At 43.1% G+C, this 25,108-nt stretch overlaps 1 protein-coding gene and 1 long non-coding RNA gene across 5 annotated transcripts in view; both read right to left on the minus strand.

Annotated features, from left to right (window-relative positions):
- The window catches only part of LOC148315107 (uncharacterized), a 521,442-nt gene that overhangs the window by 487,945 nt on the left and 8,389 nt on the right, over positions 1 to 25,108 (minus strand). For 2 of the 4 annotated variants that reach the window (XM_088287535.1, XM_088287537.1), the window contains 3 exons: positions 22,882 to 22,982; positions 22,719 to 22,804; positions 506 to 601 (listed from right to left, as the gene is read on the minus strand). In XM_088287535.1, coding sequence (XP_088143661.1) covers positions 506 to 601; positions 22,719 to 22,763 — 141 coding nt within the window. In that variant the 5' untranslated portion in view covers positions 22,764 to 22,804; positions 22,882 to 22,982. Of the gene's footprint in view, positions 1 to 505; positions 602 to 2,875; positions 2,967 to 22,718; positions 22,805 to 22,881; positions 22,983 to 25,108 lie in introns of those variants that run through there. The other 2 variants (XM_088287538.1, XM_088287539.1) reach the window with 2 other exon arrangements.
- LOC148315109 (uncharacterized) lies at positions 3,429 to 5,045 on the minus strand. Its single transcript, XR_015841266.1, has 3 exons — positions 4,959 to 5,045; positions 4,179 to 4,298; positions 3,429 to 3,570 (listed from the first exon to the last, which is right to left on the minus strand). It is a non-coding gene; the product is annotated as an uncharacterized LOC148315109 (long non-coding RNA).

Here is a 25,108-nt window from a genome sequence, read left to right on the forward strand (position 1 = left end):
ATGTAAACCTCAACCAATTCGGTCACAGCCAATGTTCTCCATCCTTGTTAAGAAGTTTTGAAATGATTTAATAGATATACTATTGCAAACTATACCAGAATTTTATACATTTTAAACTTTTGATCACAATTTTACCTATTTTCTAAAAATCTGAAGAATCCACATGCCAAATCACCTGCTGTGGACACATAGGTTCTGTTCTGACAGATAATTCAGTTACAGGTTGTGTACTTAAAGCCAATAAGAGGGCAATGCAGCAGTCGACAGCCTGACGAAAGCTTAAGTCTCCCAATGAGAGAACTGTAGTGGCTGGTAGGTTCTTAGATTGTAACATAGTAAAGACATACACTACGCATAACTGTATATCATATGATGATGAGGGAAAATATTATTAGCTACGATTTATGTCCAGATATATTAGAAAACTTGTCCAACCAGCACAGGTCTATCTAACTGTAATTTTAACATCTCAAGACACGACAGGATGACCACATGATACGCATACCTCCTTTTCAGAGTCTGTCAAACCTTGAGAAGGCTGCTTCGATGTTCTGGTGGCATCAACCTCAGCCGATTCAGTCATTGTCGGTTGTCCTCCATCCTAATGAACAAGTTGAATATTAATTTAATGAATTCAAAAAAAGAAAATGGATCAGAATTTTACACATTTTAACGAACAAGTTCACGAATGAAACAAAACCAATTACTTTAGCGCATGACAATTAATCTTCAGTAGAGATATGTTGTGACTGATATTTCAGTCACAGGTTGTCTTTTGAACGCCACCAGGGCCGCAATGGAGCACAGGACAGCCAAAAGTCTTCTTGTCGGACAGCTGTAGTGGCTGGTAGGTTCTAAGATTATAACATAGTAAAGGCACATACAACTCCTAACTGTATTTCATATGATAATGAAGGAAAAGATGATTAGCTATGATTTATGTCAACAATAAAAATGGCTCTACGGGGTCCCCACGAACGCAAACCTGACAGTTGGGTGTCAGATGGCCAACATACCTGACTCGCAATTCAACTCAACTGGACCCCACAACACAAGAAAAAGCTGAGTGAGCCTCAAACCAGACATACACATTCACTGACAAATATCCTGTGACACCAGATATATTAGAAGTCTTGTCTAATCAGCACACGTCTATCTAACTGCAATTTTAACATCTCGAGACACGACAGGATGAGCACACGATACGCATACCTCCATTTCTGAGTCTGTAAAGCCTGGAGGAGGCTGCTTCGATGTTTTAGTAGCATCATAAATTTATTGAATTAATTATATTTGAGGTTGGATTAGATTTTTACACATTTTAAGCCTTAGCCACCCAAAACAAAACATAAGCTCATGAATGAAATAAAACTAATTAATTTCGCCCATGCCAATTAATCTTCTGTAGACACGTGTTGTGACCAGTGTTGTTTTTGGCAGGCATTTTAGATTTTGTCCAAGTCATTTGGACAAAGTGCTGATTTGTTTACATCACATTTAGTCATCCCAATTCGTTATAGTTTTAGTCCAGTTTTAGTCAACGAAAACTAAAAAAAGGGTTTTAGTCCAGTTTTAATCGACGGAAACGCAAAAAAAGTTTTACCCTAGTTTTCGTCAATTTATTCACAAAGGTTTTAGTCCAAGCGGCACGGTGGCCCAACTGGTTAGCATGATGGCCTCACAATATTGAGGTCGTAGGTACGATTCTGGCTCCGGCCTTCCTGCGTGGGTTTCCTCTGGGTAATCCGGTTTCCTCCCATATTCTTAAAACATGCATGGCAAGTTGCTTGGACACTCTAATTGCCCCGAGGCATGAGTGTGAGCGTGGATGGTTGTTCGTCTATGCATGTCCTGCGATTGGCTGGACACCAATTCAGGGTGTACCTCGCCTACTGCCGAAGACAGCTGGGATAGGCTCCAACACCCCCCGCGACCCTAGTGAGGAGAAGCGGTACAGATAACGGATGGATGGATGGATGGATGGGTTTAAGTCCATTTGAGTTAAAACAAGGCATTCAAGGTTTCCACCCAATAACAAAGACTTTTGGATGGACTACTAAGGATTCTTCATTACAAACAGAAAAAAGTGGCAACAGTGGAATCAATACTCACTACTCCAAAATAAGCAGAGAAGCAAAACATTTTGTTGGGCAACTGTTGTGGCTTTATTTCACTAAAAGCAACATAAAATAATTTATGAACCACATGCTAACAATTTTGTCTAGTCAACGAAAAAAATTCATGTACATCACGTCATGTTTTCGTCATAAAAGAACCTCGTATAGCTTGTCATCGTCATTAAAAAAGGGGCGTTAACGAAGTATTTTCGTCATAGTCATCAGTGACGAAAACAACACTGGTTGTGACTGATATTTCAGTCCCAGGTTGTCTCCTGAACACCACCAATTGGGCAAGGGAGCGCAGGAAAGCCTGGGGTCTTCTATTTTTACAGTATAGAAAGGCTAAATATCAAATTGAAACAGTGTTTTATATCATGAATATACAGGGTTGGTGCTGGTTCTGGTAGGGAAACCACAACATAAAGATGTCCTTAATTAGTCCCACAATGGGGATATTTGCAATATGGCATATGATGGCCTAACAGGGCCACCGCCCAGAAAGGAGTAACGCAGAACTTTGTAATACTGTCACTCCCTGACCAGTTCGTTGTTCCTGCAGAGCCAAACTTTGACTCAGACCCACAAATTTGAATTACAGATAGTGGACAATGGAGAACTCCCCCAGTCAGTCATCATGTTCAACTTCCATAGAAACTTCACATACATTTATTAGATTGCCAAACTAATTGGAAACTACATCACCAGAACACCACAAGTGGGCTCTGTTATTGTACTTAAAGATGCATCTTACAAACCTGTGTTCTCCAAGGCCAGCTGGTCCATAGTCTTAAGTTATTTCTTCGCCAACATCAATGTCTCGGAGCGCAAACAGACAGAGGTGTGGTCTGTCCTCTGTTGTCATCTTCTTCATTTTACAGTTGGGGTGCATGTGGTCATCATTAACCAGTCTTCCCAGACTGCCATCTTCTTGAGCTGCATCAACACTTAAAATAGATTAAAAAAAACAAAAACAATTATTCAATCAATGTCAGAAATTAATCTTTGAGACAATCTTGTGTACACAAAACATAAAAATAGGAAATCCACAATTTTTAAATCTAAATCAAATCATACAAGAAATTTCTATTGGAATCAGACCCTATTAACAGCTTGTCTTTGAGACTTCATGATCTATATTTTCATTTGTACAGATTCAACGCATGAATAAAAGTAATTATACATTTTTGCTTAGAGAATGATTTTTCCCCTAACACTTATGGGATGAGTATGTGTTTATTTTTTTAAATAAAAACAAAAATAAGATAACATCTCAATCTTTGCCTCACCTCCAAGTTTTTTCTTGCCGGCGGAAGTCAAACAAAAAGACAGTGCCTCTTCCATCCATCTTCCTGCGTTGAGATTCATCAGAATCTATCAATTTTCCTCTGTACTCCATAATAAAGAATAAAGTCGTCTTTCCTGAAAGGGGCCTTGGTAAATACTCCTCGACCTAGTTAACAGGGAAATCAAGTTAGCTTCGTCATATTTTTAAGCACACAAATAAGGAGTCATCATATTCATTTGGGCCACTATACTAATGTAGGGTGGTTTGAAACATTGCTTCTTGTGAGGGATAGAGCAGAGCCCTTCTTTATGATTTTAAAGGAACAGACCAGCCAAAATTCATTTTCCAGCATTGCATTAGCCAGTATGTATTAGGACTGAAAGTACAAATGTCAATTGCACCTGGTTACGTAAAAAAAAAAACTTTAAGATTATTTAGTTTCAAAACAATGACATACACTGTACACAGTCATATTGGATCGCGTCACGTGATCTCTGTGACGTATTACGTGCTTTACACTAGACTATCAATATCGGACTTGTTCACCGGTCTATTGTGGTATAAAAATGCCGGAGGGCGTCATCAAGTACAGCCTTAATTTAGATAGAACTCCTACCATCAGGTTTCACACTCACTGAAATAACTTGAAACTGACAAAAGTGGCAAAAGAAAAGGTCAAGACACTCTTAATGTAAAATAACCACTTAAAAAACGATGTCAGCTTGGTTATCAGAAAACAATAATATATCTTAGCAAAAGCGTTAACATCATACCTTTAAATTAGTTTATATACTTCGCTTCTAACTCTGCAGTCTTGTCCAGACCCTTGACTGCATGTTCAATAGTATCCTGCTTTGGGGACTTCCTGCATCTCAGGGAAGGCATTGTTTATTCTATAAAGAAAAAAGACAGTATTGTGTTGAGAATTATTAATACTATGGGCTAAATGGAGTTTTAACAATATCAGTGTAAGAAAAATAAATTATAAATTAAAAAAATATCAATTCCTCCATCCCAATTAACGATTTCAACCATAATAGTTTATATTGAAGTTTAAACAACAGACACAGACAGATTTATGCAGTGCGACTACAAAAATCTTACCAAAATTGCATTCACAGTAACCTTTGCTTTAAGAATCATGTAATTAACCAGTGAACATCGTGTCTTACACAAAAATTAATGACAGAAATTATCATGGTACTTGCATTCTGTGGTTCTATAACAAAAGTGCAAGCTGTTAGCTCCGCAAAGCTAACGCAACAAGCTAGCGTCCCTCGTGCTCACATTCAATGCAAACCTGACCACCGGATGACAATACGCGTCGGTTTAGTTCTTTAAATGAGTAAAAGCACCATGACGTTTTATAATTATTCAATGCTTAACTGGAGCTCGTCAATTATGTCGATGTAGGAGCACATGTTTGCTAGGCCAGTGTTGTAGGCCCACATCCATGGTGCTACTTTGTATAGTGTTTTCCACACAACTATCTCTAACTATGAACAAATGCACTCGACGCATGTTTTGAAAAAAACCCAACGAAAAACACTTACCTCTCCGTTTCAACAGCAGTTCGAACTTCGAAGTGGTGATATTCTCCAGCGTTAAGCACCTGCTCGAACTGCGAATAGGTCAAATTCAACAGCGTCTTTTTTCTGTCTTAATAAGGACGCGATGAGAGGAGGAGCGCTTGCCTTTTCGTCAGCACGCCCCGCGCTGGTGGTGCTGCTTTATCACTTTCTATCTGTGCCCGCCCGCCGGCACGTCGATAGAAAAATAATATTCCTTCAAACATTACTTTCATCTTCTTAACGTTTTGTAGTGAATTTAACAGGTTCACCACTTTTTTCAAATACACCAATGGAAAACAGGTCTTAATTGAGGAAACATACAAAGAGCGTCTCACAAACACCTTATGATGAGCAATGTAATTTGATCACGTTTTTTGTCACTGCCTGGACGTTGGGTTCACTGGCCTGGTGGCAGTGGCTTGTAGACACTGTCACTGAGTGGGAACGGATCTCAAGGTGGGTCAAACTAACCCAAGCAGTGGATCGGTCCGTTTTTTAAATTTATTAATTTTTTTATTTTATGTATTTATTTATTATTTAATACAAGGGCTTCGGCTCACTACCAGTGGGCGGGACCAAAGAATTTGGGTTTCCTTTGAGCTAGGAGGCAGTCAAAGGCAGTCCAATCCCCGGCAACATAAAGCGCCTAGCTCTGGGGACATGGAATGTCATTTCTCTGGTAGGGAATGAACCCGAGCTGGTGTGTGACGAGACCAGTGGTTCTCAATTATTTCCTGTCATGCCCCCCCTACCAAGAAGAAAACAATTCACACCCCCCCACCACAATTTTCTTTTACATTTCGTACTAATGTACATGTTCTTTGCATATTAATGTTAGATTGTCAATAAAATATCTTACCTTAACAAAGCTAAATTGATAAAAATAAAATATCATTTTGAGAACGACTATTGTGAGGATCTCGAAACTCAGTACTCTGTGGTGCTAATATTGATGAGATGATAAATATGTTGAAGCCACAGAACAAAAAGATTAGATATTGTTTGGAAATTAATGACGTACATAAAGGAATATCAGCCTTGATTGGAGTACATTACTGCATTTAAATTTTTAATAAAAATGAAACAATTATTGATGTTATGACCACTATGAAGAATTTAAAAAACAATATATAGGGATAATTATAGTTTTCATTTTGTTATGTGTAGTCTGTTCATGTTGCATTATTTTTATGACAAAGACGATGGTTAATCGTAGGTTTGTTGCCCAAATGTACCATTACAACCTGATTAATGTTGAGAATGACGAACTCAAACTGGACACTGAAACGTAAAAACACATGGACTTCTTGCCCCTGTCCTCACACGTGCACACACACACACACACCATACACGAAGATCCGGGAGGTAAGGACGGCTGTCCTACAGGATGCGGATGGAAGAACAACTGCAGCGGAACAATGCCAGGGATGTCTGGAGGGGCCTGAAGACCATCTCAGGCCACGGACAAGCAGGTAAGACCCAGAAGGGGGGGGGGCTTCAGTGGGCAAATGAGTTGAACCTATTTTTCAATAGGTTTGATCAAATGTCTGACCCCGCTCAGGCTTCCCTGATGCAGCCCCCACCCACCCCTCCTGCCACTGCGAACAAGACCCTCTCTCCCCCTCTCTCGCCCCTCTCTCTCTCCACAGGCTCCAGTTCCCAGCCTCATCAGACAACCACCACTTCCTCCTGCTCAGCCTTGTTCCTCACAACATCTCAGGTGAAGAACCAGCTGAGGAAGATGAAGGCGAGGAAGGCGGCAGGCCCAGATGGGACCAGCTCCCAGCTCCTCAAATCCTGCGCAGACCAGCTGTGTGGAATCGTCCAGCACATGTTCAACCTGAGCTTGAAGCTGGGCAGAGTCCCCCAGCTGTGGAAAACATCCTGCCTGGTTCCGGTTCCAAAGACACCCCATCCGAAGGAGCTCAACAACTTCAGACCAGTGGCGCTGACGTCTCATCTGATGAAGACCCTGGAGAGACTGGTCCTCGTCCATCTGCGCCCCCTGGTCAGCTCCTCAATGGACCCACTCCAATTTGCATACCAGCCTGGCATCAGTGTGGATGATGCCATCATCTACCTGCTCCACACTTCACTCTTCCACCTGGAGAAGGCGGGGGGCACGGTGAGGATCATGTTCTTTGATTTCTCAAGTGCTTTCAACACCATCCAGCCCGCCTTATTGGGAGACAAGCTGGAGCAGGCGGGAGTGGCCCACCACCTCATCACATGGATTCACAACTACCTCACAAACCGGCCACAGTACGTGAGAACACAGGACTGTGTGTCTGACGTGCTCCTCTGCAGCACGGGAGCGCCGCAGGGAACTGTGCTGGCTCCCTTCCTGTTCACCCTCTACACCTCGGACTACAAATACAATTCCACAACCTGTCACCTGCAGAAGTTCTCTGATGACTCTGCGATTGTCGGCCTCATCACTGACGATGACGATCGGGAGTACAGAGGGGTTACGCAGGGGTTCGTGGACTGGTGTCAGCAGAACCGCCTCCAAATCAACGCTGGGAAATCCAAAGAGCTGGTGGTGGATTTCCGCAAGCGTCGGCACTCTCCACCTGCACCAGTGAATATCCAGGGAACAGACGTTGAGAGGGTCTCAACTTACAAGTACCTGGGTGTTCATCTGAACAATAAACTGGACTGGAGCGACAACACAGACGCTCTCTATAGGAAGGGTCAGAGCAGACTCTTCCTACTCAGGCGGCTGAGGTCCTTTGGCGTTCGGGGAACACTCCTCAGGAACTTCTATGACTCGGTGGTTTCATCAGTCATCTTCTATGGAGTGGTCTCCTGGGCAGGAGGCATCTCGGGCCGAGACAAAAAGAGACTGGACAAACTGGTGAGGAGGGCCAGCTCTGTCCTGGGCTGCTCCCTGGACTCTGTGGACTCAGTGGGGGGCAGAAGGATGACGGCAAAACTGTCATCAATGCTGGACAAACCAGCCCACCCATTCAATGACACTCTGAGAACACTTTACAGCTCCTTCAGTGACAGACTTTTACACCCTCGCTGTACCAAAGAGAGATTTCGCCGCTCCTTCCTGCCAACTGCTGTCAGACTTTTTAACAAGAACATTGGGTCAGGCCTACAAACGGGAGGGCATTAGTGCAATTGTGCAGTCCTAGGATGCAATATTAACTACTACTGTACTTTCAGCCAAGGGTGTACTTAAATATTGACCAATGATGTATTTTGTTTACCATTACAGTATTCTTATTACAATACTTCTATCACTGTAGTATTTCTACCACTGCAGGATGTTCACTATTACAGTACTTTTATCATTGCAGTACTTTTATCATTGCAGTATTTTTCTATCATTGCGGTACTTTTACTATTACAGTACTTTTACCATTGCAGTACTTTTACCATTGCAGTACTTTCATCATTGCAGTATTTTTCTATCGTTGCAGTACTTTTACTATTACAGTACTTTTACCATTGCAGTATTTTCTATCATGCAGTACTTTTCTATCATTTCAGTACTCTTACCATTACAGTACTTTTATCATTGCAATATTTTTATGATTGCAGTATTTTCAATCATTCAGTAGTTTTTATCATTACAGCGTTTCCCCCTCCGTATAATGGACAAACATTAGGAGTGTTTCCTTACACTTAGATACGTTTATACTGTGTATATTTGCATGCTTTTTCTGAATGTCTGCTGCTAATGTTATACATTAACGGCTACATTACGCCGCCGACTCTGTGTGATCTATATCTTTGCTGCTGTAACACCTCAAATTTCCCCATTGTGGGACTAATAAAGGACATCTTATCTTATCTTATCTTATCTTATCTCTCCTACAACGAGGCAAGGGCCTCCACCAAGTCACCCCAGGGACAAGTTTTATTCCCTGATGGTCATCAAATTATGAGGATCTCATTCTACGCCGGAAGGGAGGAGGGGAATTTTTCCCTAATGTGAGGTTTTCGCTCCTCCACTGATGATCACACTGTTGTATGATTTCATTATGATGATCTGTCTTAAAGCCGTAAGGACATGATTTTTAAATCCACAACAGGGGGGAAATGTAAGATGGGCTGAGGATAGGTAATCAGTTTGTGTATTCATAATCATGTTTTTATACACTCATTAATGTTGAACACACACAGAGACACTTACTTGTTATTTTAACACACACACACACAGACACCGTATCCTGAAGATGTGTTTAGTTAAACTGACCTTGGGTTATGATTTTCTGCCTGCTGGAGTCCCTGGTGATTAGTTATTGATGCTTTAGTTAAACTGACCTTTATACCGTGAGTTATTGATGTTTTCTGTCTCTTGGTGATTAGTTGTTGATGCTTTTCTGTCTTCTGGTGATTAGTTATTGATGAGTTAGTTTCAATAAAAAGGCAGAACGGAGGGTGAGAGTCAGAGGGTGTGCGGGATTGAACTGGCAAGACGGCTGTTTCACCTCCTGGCTCCCTCTCCCATTCTGAATGGCACAAAACGAAAACTTTAGTAAGTTATTTCAGTCTAAAAAAGGCGTCAGGGCATTTTTAAACCGGACAGTAAGTCGCCACTGTCTTGGTTCCTTTTTGTGCCTTGACCCATACCGGAATTATTGAAAGGATGCAGTCCTATTTACAGGCCCAAGTGACACCCCAGGTTTCTGTTGTTTGTACGAGGGCGCTTAATAGGTACTGCTATTCACAATCGTCTTAGGCTGTTTCTTTGCAGAAGTTTATGGACAATGTGTAGTGCTGTAGGATGCAGTCTAGAGCATTCTTGACATTGAAGCTTTTGTTTCCAGCAACTGCTAATGCGACCGTGCATCAAACATGCAAAACACAGACCCTTGCTCCTCAAGAAGTCAATCTTATCCTTGTGATGCTTTCTCCTAAATTCCTTACCAATTGTGAGACTGTGTTGCTCTCCATTACAATTAGCACATGGTTTGGCAATAGCATCCACTGAAACAGGTTCTGCCTTTGGCGTGGTGGTTTTGTTGTTTTCCATCTTGGCGGGCACAATGACTGTTGTGAAGACTTTCTTTGATTTTGTTGTTTCTGTGTGTTGTGATTTTGTTTTCTGTTTTATAGAAATCTTTCGTGCTTGTCAACAAAGTCAACAAAATCCTTAAACTTCACTCTTCTATTTGTTCTTTCTTGGAGATTGCAGGCAAATTTTCTCCAAGATTCTATAAGTCTGTATGGAAGTTTGTTTGCCAATGCCTTTATATTAGCCATGTTGTCCAAGTCCTCCATGTAATTAACATCTGCCATTATGTTCGAACAGCCCATAAGGAATAATGTGAAAGACTGAAGTGCAACACCATCTTCAGACTTGATTGTTGGCCAATCCATGGCTTCCTTTAAATATGCTTCTGCTATCATGAAGTCATCACCATAAAACTCCTTCAAGATTTGTTTTGCTTTGGTATATCCTGTCAGAGGTTCCATATGGATGCAGCTCTTCACCAACTCATGTGGTTGTTCACTAGTATACTGCAGCTAAAATTGAAGATGATCACGGTTATCACTTGTACGGCCTTCAATCCCATGTTCAATGGCACCTATACAGGTTTTATAATGCAGAGGGTCGCCTGTAAAACGTAGGAATGGAAAGTTCGGGAAGAAGCGATGCTTTTTGACTCTTTGCTAAGTATTCTGCGACACTGGCTTGCTGTGAGATTGCGTGGCAAAGGCCATCAAGCACATGTCCCTGTTGTTCTCTACTTTCTGTCTGATGTGGAAATCTAGCCATTGGAATAGTCGAAGTGGGAGCATTTCAGGTCAACACTGCTTGTTGCTCTGATAGGCTGTGATGGTAATTGAATGTTTTTCCTTGTTTAAATTGTAACACACTCATCAGGAATGTGGATACCATCCTCCTGGGTATTTTCATATCTTCTCAAGACATCCAATTTAGCATCAGACTCAGGGAGTGCCGTTTGCATTGCATGCATTTCCTTCTTTGCTTTAATTGCAGCTTCTTCTTGCTCAAGTGCCAACCTTTGTTGTAAATCAGCAGCCTTTGCCTTTAAACATGCTCGTTCCATTTGAGCCTTTAATTTAATTGAAGACGTTGACAGAAGTGAGCTTCTGTCTGTTAGATTCTTTACTTCTACTTCTATGGGTGTAGTTAGTTGATGCAGATCTACTATCAGCAGGTGATATTTGTTTATTGCATCCTTCCTCTGCACGTTTCAAAACGTCCTTCTTCCATTGCTCACATTTCCATTAATTACATTTTTTGGATCAAACCAGTTATTTTGGTCATCGGCAAAATCCTCTTCAGTCTTTAAATTTTGCAGACCGGAATTGAGGTCCACAAATTCTTGCTCCATGCCGCTAAAGCAAACACGAACCTCAGTTTTTTACAGCGTCAACATTTGCATCATCCTCCATCAATTGTTCAATTTGACGTTGCATGGAGGTCAATTGAGCAAATTTGCAGCTGCGTGCCTGCATCCGTTTAGGCTTGTGATCTTCTACAGCTTTTCTCCGTCATTTTTAATGTCCGCTTTCCACTGTCTTGTTCCTCCATGTCAATCCACAATGAAGCAAACAAAAACGTCAAACTGACTGTAGCGTCTCAATTTGCAGGTCAGCCGAATGACGATCAAAGTTTTAAGCAGTTTACTCACGCACCTGTTACGTGCGCGTCCTTGTTAACTCGCGATGCTTGTCAAGTATGGACGCATGCTAACAGCTAGCAGCTCATTGTCCCGACTGGAAAGTTGCTCCTTAGCTGTGATGTGCCTAGGGTTACACTATCTATCATTAACAAACACAGCCAGCCCTCCTCTTTCCTCTTACCGCTTTCCAGTGTCCTGTCCGCAAGTAGTATTTGGAAGCCGTCAAATTCCACAACGGTGTCCGGCGTTAGCTCTGTTAGCCATGAATCCGTGAACATCAGCAAGCTAGCTCATTGGAAGTTCCTCTCGTGCCGCGTTAGCGCTGTTAGCTCGTCCATTTTCTTGGGAAGGTATCTAACATTTCCCATAAAAACGGACGGGAGGACGGGGTGGTCACGCCTCCTCTTTGCCTGGCGTTTCGCCCCCGCGCGACATCCCCCGTCTCTTCCTCCTCAACTCGTGGGGGATATCGGGTCTCGCTCCGGGAGTCGGCACGGGGTTAGCACGAAGTGCTAACAGCTGATCTCTTGTGTAAACGATTGATCCGTAGCTCCCAGTGACATCTCCGGACACGATCACGCAAAAAACAGCCCTCAGCAGCAATAAAACCACCGCAATTTGGATGTCCATTGCTGCGATGAGGTAAAATAAATAAAACTGGGTAAAGGGAAAAACACGCGAAAAAGGCTCAAATAGTGAGCCGTGCTGCTCTAGCAGGTAGCCACTCGCGTGGCGACGGAACCGGAAAAACAAATGTGGTCCCATCAAAATCTGATTGGATATTTAAAAATAAAAGCGTGAAAATTTGCTTATTTGTCTGTCGTCACCAATGATTAAAAAAATTAAAATCATTACAAAATCCTCAAGCTATCGTGATACCAGACGAGTTCTGCGGGACACCAGACCACCCCAGTTGTCCACAAAAAGTGGTCACTTCAAAATTTGATGTGGCATTTCAAAATAAAAAAATCACCTGAAATATGCACTGTGATCAACACTGATTTAAAAGAAAAATCTTTAAAAAATATCCTCAAACTATCGTGATACCAAACCAGGACTGGGGATACTAGACCACACCAGCTGTCCACCAAAAGTGGTCACATCAAAATGTGATGTGGCACTTCAAAATAAAAGTAGCCTGAAATTCGCTTATTTCACGGTCATCACCACTGAGTTAAAAAAAAACATAGCTCGAGCTTTCGTGATACCAGACCAGTTTTGTGGGACACGAGACTACCCCAGCTGTCCATAAAAAGTGGTCCCATTGAAATCTAATTTGTAATTTCAAACTAAAAGTTGCCTGAAATCTGCACATTTCACTGTCATCATGCCTGACTTTAAAATTTCATTAAAAAATATCCTCTAGCTATGGTAATACCAAACCAGGTTTGGAGGACACTAGACAACACAGCTTTCCACCAAAAGTAGTCCCATCAAAATGTAAGGAGGCATTTTAAAATAAAAGAGCTGGAGCTGTCGTAATACCAGACTAGTTTTGTTGGACACTCGACGACCCCAGCTGTTCATCAAAAGTGGTCCCATCAAAATCTGGTGTAATTTCACAATAAAAAAAAAAACACCTGAAATATGCACATTTCATTGTCATCAACACTGATTTTAAAATAATCATTTCAAAATACCCTCGAGCTATCGTGATATCAGACCCATTTTGGGGGACACTAGACAACCCCAGTTGTCCATCAATTGCGGTCCCACCAAAATGTGATACGGCATTTCAAAATAAAAGTAGCCTGAAATCAGCATACATCACTGTTATCACGCCTGACTAAAATATCATGACAAAATATCCTCCAGCTATCATGATACCAGACCAGACATATTTCACTGTCATCACCATTGATTTTAAAAAATTAATTAAAAACTAGAGCTGCGAGCAGCTATAAAGGGCCCTCGCCACCCGGACAACGTTGGGGTACTGGCACGTTGGAAATGTGAAATATTTCCGAGAAATAACGTGAGGAATCTTCAAGAGGAATTTGCTTGTAGTTAAAGTTAGAGCAGCTTTTGTTTTCAAAGCCTCGTCAATGTTTGAAGTAAATTTGTTGGCAGGCACTACAGGTGCATCAAATCAAAGACTAATAGACTGAAAAACATTTTCTTTCCGAGAGCCATCACCATTCTGAACTCTCACACACATGCACACACACACGACCACCCTTACCTTGCTGAACAGCGACGTATTGTGTTGTATTTCTCCAATTTCATACTATTTTCCATCACAATATTTATTCTCTTATTTATCTAATTTATATATTTGATTAAATTATTGTTGTATTGCACTGGAGAGGGGAGCTCCCTAATCTTGTTGCACACTGTACAATGACAATAAAAGGATTTCGGATTCTGATAAATTTAGAATGGCCGACTTCCTGTTCAATTTAGCATACGGCTCCATGAGACTTTTTATTAGGTCTTGGCTTTGTACACACTTCATCAAATTTTCAGTTTGGTGAAACAGAGATATGGGGCTGTTTTTTTTTGTTGTTTTTTTTTTTCTAGGGGGCGATAGCGAGCCATTTTTAAACAACTGTACGACAAAATAATAAAATATTGTGAATATTGAATCAACTCCCGGTTGGGTGGACGCTGGCACGTTTGGCTGCCACTGCTCACCGGTAACTCTCAGAAATTTTTTGGATCCGCTTGTTGTACCTGCTTTAGCAGTTTACAATCCCTCCAGTTACAGTGATTTTATTTATTATCTGTATGTTGAGCGATCCCGATTCTCATGAATGCCACCCACCGATTGCATAGTCGCTGACGCGTCTACTGTGGCTAAAGTTTAGCTTACCTATCAAAGTTAGCACCTTATGTACAGGGTAAGTTTGGGATTTTTTTAGAGCATGAGCAGGGGAGTTTTTAAGCATTTAGTCCATTGTGGTGAACCGCCCCCATTTAAGTAAATTCAAAATGGCCGACTTCCTGTAAAACCTAGCGCATGGCTCCAAGAGACTTTTTTGTAGGTCTTGGCCTTATACATACTCCATCGAATTTACAAAAAGTAGGTGAATCACTCAACCAGGGCTGATGTTTTTGAATATTTCTAGAGGGCCATGGCAAGCCATTTTAAAAAAGCTGCACATTCCATTCCGCAGGATTGCTATGGACATTGTGGGTCCTTTGACAAAAAGCAGTGGTGTAGTGTGTGACAACGCCACACGTTTCCCAGAGGCATTTCCATTGCGCACAATCACTGCTCCGGCAGTACTTTGTGCCTTGGTGCAACTCCTTTCCAGAGTTGGCATACCAGATGAGATTCTAACAGACCAGGGAACCAATTTCACTTCAAGGTTAATGCAACTGTTCAACAAACAACTGGGCATCTCCGCCATCAAAACCACTCCATACCACCCATAGACTGATGGACTAGTGGAAAGGTTCAATCAGACCTTAAAGAAGATGCTCCAGAAATTTGTGGATGATACTGGAAAAGACTGGGACCGGTGGCTGCCCTTTTTGCTGTTTGCCTATCGCGAAGTTCCTCAGGCGTCAACAGGTTTCTCTCCCTTTGAACTCTTGCATGCTTGGGAGGTTCAGGGGCCATTGGACTTGCTCCGAAAGGCCTAGGAGGCACCTTCCACCACGTGAAGTGATCGGGGGGTGGTGAAATTTGTGCTGGAAATGAGGGAGAGACTGGCCAGGTACCAGTAGGAGGCAGAGGTCAACCTGCGGGAGGCCCAGAAAAGCCAGAAGACCTGGTATGACCAGCAAGCTCGCCACCGGGAGTTTAAACCCGGCCAAAAAGTATTGCGGCTTCTCCCCACATGCAACAACAAGCTTTTAGTAAAGTGGCAGGGGCCATATGAGGTCACCCGGAAGATGGGTCCAGTGACCTATGAGATTTTCCATCCGGAGAAGAAAAAAAATAAACAAACTTATCATGTGAACCTCCTCAAAGAGTGGAAGGAGCGTTCAAACCAGGCTCCAAAGGAGGTCATACTCGCGCGGAAGGTGGAGGAGGACGACGACGACGACAAGGACGAGGACGACGACAATGATGATGATGATGATGATGATGACGAGGCAGAGCTGGAGTCCTCGACGACGACAGATGCGCCTGCACTGGCACGTCGGAAACCCAAGCAAGTCACAGAGATGTGCTTAATTTTCAAGACGGTGCCTTCTCTTTTTTCCGCCAGCCCAGGGAAGACGACGGTGGTAGAACACGTCATTCGTCTCAAAGAAGGATTACCAATTCGTCAGCGCCCCTACCGAGTTCCGCAACACTTGGTGGAGAGACTAACCAAGGAGCTCCAGGAAATGCTGAAGCTTGGAGTCATTGAGCCTTCCAAGTCGGAGTGGTGCAGTCCGGTGGTTATCATCTCCAAGAAAGATGTGTGCTGATTTAGAAAGAGAGTGAAAGACGTTTAAGAGAAGAAGCAGAAAGTACTTAATATGGAGATAAAGAAAGACGAAGAAACAGGAGCGAGAAAAAAAGGAGGAAATGCACCAGCCGAGGATCAAAGAGACAGTGACAGTGAAAAAGGAAGTCAGGGTGAGAGAGCTGAGGAGGAGGGCCAGCGAGAAAAGGAGCCGGGATTGCCTCAACAAGTGGACAACAGCGCCCTGGGAAGCCTGCCACAAGAGATGAATGCAAAGCGGCCTGCCAAACAATCACACCAATCCAAGATAATATGCGTAAATGGGCTGCGGGCCTCACGACCACCCCGTCAGCACCGATCTTCTACCAAGGACGTGGAAGAGGAAGAGGACACCTGCCAACAAAAGACGACGTCTGCTACAACTGTAGGAAACATGGCCACTTTGCTCGAAACTGCCGTCAACCACCCAGGAAAACCGATTACAATTTACACAGACAGAATCAAGTTTGATAAGAAATTTGTGATTTGTCAGGACCAGTCGTGAAAGCAACGGAGGATCACGTGACGTAAAAAACAAACAAAAAAAGCAAGTGGAGAAGCAGTTCTACATGAACGTGCGTTTTACTTATTAGGCCGTGATACACTGACACAATTGGACCTTAATATCAGAGTCAATAAGCAAGGGCGAATTCAAACAAACGTCAAAACTTTAAAAGGGCACATTATTATCGGTTGCTACATTTGGAAGAACAAAATAGGACGTCAATAAATTATTAGAAGTAGCTCACAATAGAGTCTGTTTGGGCGATGACGTGCAACACATGGTTAGTCTGCAAGGGACTATCAGATACAATGTATCAAAAGTAAGTGAAAACGCAACTATGGTTTCGTGCACCACCACATGCAACACTTGCACCATTCTCATGGAAAGACTCTCCCTGCTGGAGGGACGTGTCCGCCAGCTAGAGCAGAGTACTGTGGTAAGCGTAAATGTGGCGGACAGCACCGGTTAGCATTGGCCGTAAACGGCTTGCTAATCGCGTTGAGCCTGTTAAGACACAGAGCAGTTCCATTCCACCTCGGTCTCCTGGCTCCCGCACTTTAGTGAAAGGTGACTCCATTACTCGATACATTAAGCTTGAAAATCCAACCACAGAATGTGTATTGCTGGGGCCAGAGCACCCGACATTGAAGCTAATCTTATGGAGCTAGCACACAAGAGACCTAGACACCAGCGCAGTGCAAACAACGCTAGCTATTCAGATATAGTAATACACGTCGGCTCCAATGACACTAGTGTTACTGCCGTTTCAATGATACGCTGGCTAAAGAAAGTTTTAACGCGCACTCACTCACCATGGGTTGAAGTTGCGATGACGTTCGCTCGGCTTCACTGGTCTTGATGTTGATGTGTAGTTATGTATGTCACGTCAAACAGTCAAGGGTTAGTCTTAATCGTAGTCATTTCAGTCCAGATGTCATGCCGTGAAGTCAAGTAAATCAAATAAATAAATCAATGGCTACGGTCTTCCAAACTTCAAATCAAAAACATCCGCGCATATGCGGTAATCAATACAATATACTATCTTCTATCTTCCAGTTTGTACATAAATAATGCGTCTTGAGTAAGTGCGGTTGAAAAACGGTATCCGACCAGCGTTCCCCCACCTGTCCTGCATTTGTTATTTATGGATGAACGCAACCAGTGCTGACGTCATCAATTGCCCTAGTGGTGGTGTTGCCATACTGCATTACTCAAAAGAAAACTGCTCCAACAACTAGGATGAAGCAATCAGAGATCACAAAGAAAAAACATAGCAAGGACTTGTGATCTCGCCAGAAAGATGAGTCTGAGTCGAGTAATTGTCTCTGGCCCCTTGCCTGCGAGAGGCAATGATGAGAAAGATGGGGGTGTAGCCCTCATTTCCGAATTTAATCTAAAACTTAGTCCTCGTCCTAGCAATTCCTTCAAAACATTTGAAGTTCTCATTATGCGATCCACGGCCGCACTGCCGTTTTATCTTGCCGTTTTTTACCGTCCCCCTGGCTCTTACTCAGGCTTTTTAGATGAATTTTCTGAATTTGTGGCTGATTTGGTAACTCATGCGGATAATATATCATGGGCGACTTCAACATTCATATGAATCTCCCGTCGGAACCACTTACCGTGGCGTTTCGGACAATAATTGATATGTTTGGTTTCATGCAAATAATAGATGAAGCAACGCATATAAATGGTAACACGTTAGATTTGGTATTAACCCGGGGCTTAGCATCCTCAAAAATAATTGTATTACCATATACTAGTGCTATAGCTGACCATTACTTAATCAAATTTGAAGTCTTGGCGCATTGCCATCGTTCTGACCATGATCAAAGCTATAGCAGCCGCAACATTAGCTCCTTAACCACCGCTGCGCTCTCTGAGCTACTCCCTTTAGTAACCGATTCGTTTCCTAATTATATTGGTACGATTGATGATCTTACAAACAACTTTAATGTCGCTCTGTTAAATGCGCCTGACTCCGTCGCACCTTTAAAAACTAAAACTTGTCCAAAGAGGCTGACTCCGTGGTTTTATGAGGAAACACGCATACTGAAACGATTCTTGTAGGAAGCTTGAGCGCAAATGGCGTGCGACCAAACTGGAGGTCTTCCGTCAGGCATGGTGCGCTAGTTTATACAAGGAAGCGCTCAATCTAGCCAAAACTAATTATTACTCTAGATTAATTGTTTTACATAAAAACAACCCTAAATATTTATTTGCTACTGTAGCAATGCTAACGCAACAGCAACCAACCTCGGATAGCTCTTCCTATTCAGCTCACGATTTCATGCAATTCTTTACTCAGAAGATTGAGTGTATTCGTGATGAGATTAAAGACACTGTTCTTACAATTCCGTTGAATTCCGTCATAAATGGTGTTAATAGGGACATTAGGGCTGATAACTGTCCGATAACCTTATCTCAATTTAAAAAAGTATCTCTTGAAAGCCAAACAAAATTGGTTAGTGGGGCAAAACCGACAACTTGTGTGCTCGATCCGCTTCCTGGCAAACTAATTAAAGAACTGTTTATGACCCTAGGACCGTCTGTCTTAAATATTATTAATCTATCACTTACCACGGGTATAGTACCAGCAGCTTTAGGACCGCCATTATGCGACCGCTACTTAAGCAACCAAACCTCGACCCAGAGAGTCTCAACAACTATAGACCGGTTTCAAATCTTCCGTTTATTGCAAAAATCTTGAAAAACTTAATGAATATATGACTAGTAATAATCAATTTGAACCTTTCCAATCAGGTTTTACCGAATGGAAGCTACGGAGGAGGAGGGCATGCTCGCGTCACAGTTAAGCCGAAGAGGAGCACCTTCCCCGGGCACGGGCGGTGTCAAGCGGCCCCTAAGTTTAACCGAATGGAAGCTCCGGAGGAGGAGGGCATGCTCGCGTCACAGTTAAACCGAAGAGGAGCACCTCTTCCCCCCGGGCACGAGCGGAGCGCGAGGCTGTCAGTTATGAATGAATAAATGAATAAATAAATAAATGAAGAATGCCACCTTTCATTTCACTGGCATGATCCGTGCCTGTCATGCCGCGTGTGTTTTTGTTTTTTCAGCTGTGTGGGCGTTCCTCCAGCGATCGTCTCGCGCCATGCGGTCAGCTGCTGCGAGACGCGCCCACCAGCCCCGCACCGGATTCCCATTCACTCACTGATTACACTCACTACCACCTACACTGACTACCTGGCGTCGGATTGTTATCCTACTTGTGTCTGCGTTTGGAGAGTCCTGCTCAATCCTCCAGCTCTGCTGGAGGATCATAACATTCACAGGGCACACCGGACGGCGTACCAGAAGTTAAAAGTCGAAGTAATTAAATAAATACAAAAATAAGTAATTGAATAAATACAAAAATAATGGCTGGGGAATAAAAAAATAAGAAGTTTTAATAATAATTTTTTTTTGTTATAACATGAATTTCACTCTCTCTCTCTCTACCCGTATATATATATATATATATATATATATATATAATTTAAGCATTTTTGAAGGTGCGCCGCTACTTCGCGGATTTTCAGTTTTCGCGGGTGGTCTCGGTCCCCATTAACCGCGATAACCGAGGGTTCACTGTATTACTCTTACTCGATCTTGGCGCCGCTTTTGACACTTGATCATAACATATTATTAAAACGCCTTGAAACTTGTGTTGGCATTTCAGGTTCAGCGCTTTCTTGGTTTAATTCGTATCTGTCGGAGAGGAGGCACCGTGTAATTCATGGCAATGCGACTTCTGATCTTTGTAAGATCACACGCGGAGTTCCGCAGGGATTGGTACTAGATGCTACCGCTTGGTGATATTATACGGAAATATAACATTAGTTTTCATTGTTATGCTGATGATACGCAATTATACATGCCGTTGGATATAACGAATCCGTGTGATTGCTATAAATTAGAGGCATGCCTTGCCGAAATTAAACTATGAATGTCTTTCAATTTTTTGCGTCTTAACTCAGATAAAACCGAGATGCTGATCATTGGACCAGCGCGTCATCGGTACCTTTTCCAAAGACACCACTATGAGTATCGATAAATTGCCCAAAAGGATTCAACAAGATCAATGTCTAAAGTCATTTTTGGCCAATTTTCAATCAGATTCGTTAAAAGGGCACCGTGCAGTACGTCAAAATGTAAAAAATTATAATTTTTGTCACCACTGGGTGGTGCAAGGTGGTCGCTGCTCAGGCCCTAATAATAATAATAATAATAATAATAATAAAAGTAATAATATTTTCTACAAAAACAATAGGGACCTCGCAGCCGTCGCAGCTCGGGCCCTAATAACAATTTCTACAAAAACAATAGGGACCTCGCCGCGGTCGCTGCTCGGGCCCCAATAATAATTTCTACACAAAGTCCATTGTGGTGACCCGCCCCCTTTTAAGTAAATTCAAAATGGCCGACTTCCTGTAAAACCTAGCTCATTGCTCCAAGAGACTATTTTGTAGGTCTTGGTCTTATACATACAGTGAACCCTCGCTACTTCGCGGTTCACCTTTCGCGGGTTCAGTGCTTCGCGGGTCTAAAAAATATTCGGGGGCATTGTAGTTTCGCCGAGCGACACAACGGGGCGCTGGAGCGGTTAGACGGCCGGCGTGCGCCGAAGAAGAGCGTGGGCGAAGAGGAGAGTGGACAAAGAAGAGCACGTTCCCCCGGACACGATCGGTGGCGACGTTTCGCGTGGTTCGGACCGTACCAGAGCTCCGGCCAGCGTGCGTGGCAGTTAAGCCGTAGAGGAGCACCTTCCCCGGGCACGGGCGGTTCCAAGCGGCCCCTAAGTTTAACCGAATGGAAGCTCCGGAGGAGGAGGGCATGCTCGCGTCACAGTAAGCCGAAGAGGAGCACCTTCCCCGGGCACGGGCGGTGCCAAGCGGCCCCTAAGTTTAACCGAATGGAAGCTCCGGGGGAGGAGGGCGGGCGTGTGTCACAGTTAAGCCAAATTGGAGCACCTCTTCTGCCCGGGCACGAGCGGAGCGCGAGGCTGTCAGTTATGAATGAATAAATGAATAAATAAATAAAGAATGCCACCTTTCATTTCACAGGGCACACCGGACGGCGTACCAGCAGGTAAAAGTCGGAGTAATTAAATAAATACAAAAAGAATGGCTGGGGAATAAAAAAATAATACGTTTTAATAATAATTAGGTTTTTTTGTTATAACATGAATTTCACTCTCTCTCTCCCCGTATATATATATATATATATATATATTTATTATATATATTGTATATTTTTTTTAAGCATTTTTGAAGGTGCGCCGCTACTTCGCGGATTTTCAGTTTTCGCGGGTGGTCTCGGTCCCCATTAACCGCGATAACCGAGGGTTCACTGTACTCCATAAAATTTACAAAAAGCGAGGTGAAACACTCAACCAGAGCTGCTTTTTTTAACATTTCTCGAGGGCCATGGCGAGCCATTTCAAAAAAGCTGCACAACTAACGTATAAAATATTGATAAATTTGCTCGGCCTGATGTGTGTGTAAAGTTTTACGAGTTGTCGTTCATATTTAGAACCTCATAATCAGCTTTGTTTTATTGCCGAACAGTGCAATGCCACTCCCACAACTTTTCACGAAAAAGGACGAATTTCGTATTGTGACATCCTCATGGCCGAAACAGTCATCCGAGCATATATGAGGGCGACCTTGTTGAGTTGCACGGAGAAAAACATCCAAGAAAATAACTTGTATTAGCTTTTACCAGTTGGTGGCGCTACTACTACGATGTAAAATAAGTTGGTAGATGTCTTCAGGGCTGAAGTATCCTCAAATGTGTACAACTTCGAGAAGATAGGATCATCTGAGTCATGTTGCCGGAGCTTTTGTTGCCACAGAGTACAATCGGACTTTTCAGCACCTTAATAGCCACGCCTTTTGCCAAAACGTCACAAAATTCGGCAGAGAGTAAGATCATTGTCTTGAGTCTTTTCTGACTAATTTTCAGTCGGATTCGTCAAAAGGGCACCGTGCAGTACGTGAAAATTAAAATAAAAACTAATTTTTGATTCCACTTGGCGGCACTGTGTGTATAACAAAATAATAACATTACGATGTCTTCAGGTCGGGACGTTTTATTTACAGGTGAAGGTTTGGATTTTTAGGAGCATGTGCAGGGGAGTTATTAAGCATTCATTTATTTGTATTAGGTTCATTTTGTCTTCTTATTATTGATATTTGACTGATTCATTAAAAGCAGACAATTATGTTTTAGGTAAATTTTTTACCTGACATCTTTCGGCGAGTCTTTCGCCTTCTTCAGAGTGTCGCATGATGGTGTCTTGAGCTGATGTTCCATGAGGGTGTGACTTACCTGTCAAAAAAATGAAAAAAATCAGAGCAGTAAAAGAACAAGCACAACATGAACATTACAAATCAGCAATCACTGACCACTGCAAAAGGGAAAACTACATCATGGACCGGGAGAAGGGCAGGGTCATCCGCACAGAAGAGAACAAACAACAGCGCTGGATCAGAGAGGCCATTGAGATCTGCAAGCGAGGCATAAAAACCATGAACAGAGACAAGGGACCCTCCATCCTCTCTACCACCTGGACCAGCATCTTGGCGGAGTGAACGGACAGCGGGGGCGTGACTTGCCTTCATTCTTGTGACAGGTAAGTCACGCCCTCATGGAACATCAGCTGATAAAGACGGGTCACAAGACAGCATCATGTGACACTCTGAAGAAGGCGAAAGACTTTCGTATTGTGACATGCTCAAGGCCTAAACACTCATCCGAGCAAATATAAGGTAGATTTTGTTCACCTGCCCGGAGAAAAACATCAACGAAAATAATTTGTATTTGTTTTAACCAGTTGGTGGCGCTACCACTGCGATCAAAAATAAGTTGGCAGCCGTCTTCAGGGCCTGAATATCCTCAAATGTGAAAAATTTCGAGAAGATGGATCATCTGAATCATTTTGCAGGAACTTTTGTTGCCACGGAGAATAATCAGACTCTGCGGCACCGTAATAGCCACGCCCTTCGAAGGAAAGTCACAAAAATAGGGATAGAGTAAGATCAATGTCTTGAGTCTTTTCTAGCCAATTTTCAATCAGATTCGTTAAAAGGGCACCGTGCAGTAAGTCAAAATGTAAAAAATGATATTGATTGGCGCAAGGTGTATAACTGAATATAAACATATAGATGTCTTCAGGTACAGACTTTTTATGTACATGTGAAGTTTTGGATTTTTAGCAGCATGTGCAGGAGAGTTATTAAGCATTTTGTCCATTGCGGCGAAGGAAATCTTAAGTGAAAACTTTGAAGCCCCGCCCCCGTCATATAGTATTTCGGAAACAAAAAATTTTAGCCCCAGTGTTTGTCCCAGGTCTTCAGATGCTACAGACAGAATTTTAAGGCAATCAGATGAAGCCTTTAGGATCAGGGTGCAAAAGAATGACCCCTGTAAACATGCAAAAAAGGGCAAAAGTCGGACTTTCAAAAATTCATAACTCACTTCCTGTTCATATTAGACGTTAAAATATCAAATTTTTCGCCATGCCCGATGAGACTGCCAAGTTTGGTGAGTTTTTGTGCATGTTTCGGGGGTCAAAAATGCGATCGAACAATCGGAAAAATAATAATAATAATAATTTCTACAAAAACAATAGGGACTTCGCAGCGGTCGCTGCTCAGGCCCTAATAATAATAATAATAAAAGTAATAATATTTTCTACAAAAACAATAGGGACCTCGCCGCGGTCGCTGCTCGGGCCCCAATAATAATTTCTACACAAAGTCCATTGTGGTGACCCGCCCCCTTTTAAGTAAATTCAAAATGGCCGACTTCCTGTAAAACCTAGCTCATTGCTCCAAGAGACTTTTTTGTAGGTCTTGGTCTTATACATACAGTGAACCCTCGCTACTTCGCGGTTCACCTTTCGCGGGTTCAGTGCTTCGCGGGTCTAAAAAATATTCGGGGGCATTGTAGTTTCGCCGAGCGTCACGACGGGGCGCTGGAGCGGTTAGACGGCCGGCGTGCGCCGAAGAAGAGCGTGGGCGAAGAGGAGAGTGGACGAAGAAGAGCACGTTCCCCCGGACACGATCGGTGGCGACGTTTCGCGCGGTTCGGACCGTACCAGAGCTCCGGCCGGCGTGCGTGGCAGTTAAGCCGTAGAGGAGCACCTTCCCCGGGCACGGGCGGTGCCAAGCGGCCCCTAAGTTTAACCGAATGGAAGCTCCGGAGGAGGAGGGCATGCTCGCGTCACAGTAAGCCGAAGAGGAGCACCTTCCCCGGGCACGGGCGGTTCCAAGCGGCCCCTAAGTTTAACCGAATGGAAGCTCCGCAGGAGGAGGGCATGCTCGCGTCACAGTAAGCCGAAGAGGAGCACCTTCCCCGGGCACGGGCGGTGCCAAGCGGCCCCTAAGTTTAACCGAATGGAAGCTCCGGGGGAGGAGGGCGGGCGTGTGTCACAGTTAAGCCAAATTGGAGCACCTCTTCTGCCCGGGCACGAGCGGAGCGCGAGGCTGTCAGTTATGAATGAATAAATGAATAAATAAATAAAGAATGCCACCTTTCATTTCACAGGGCACACCGGACGGCGTACCAGCAGGTAAAAGTCGGAGTAATTAAATAAATACAAAAAGAATGGCTGGGGAATAAAAAAATAAT

This window comes from Idiotropiscis lumnitzeri, unplaced genomic scaffold (genome assembly GCF_059441095.1).
Source record: "Idiotropiscis lumnitzeri isolate Australia: NSW breed Sydney's pygmy pipehorse unplaced genomic scaffold, RoL_Ilum_1.0 HiC_scaffold_121, whole genome shotgun sequence".
Lineage (NCBI taxonomy): Eukaryota > Metazoa > Chordata > Actinopteri > Syngnathiformes > Syngnathidae > Idiotropiscis > Idiotropiscis lumnitzeri.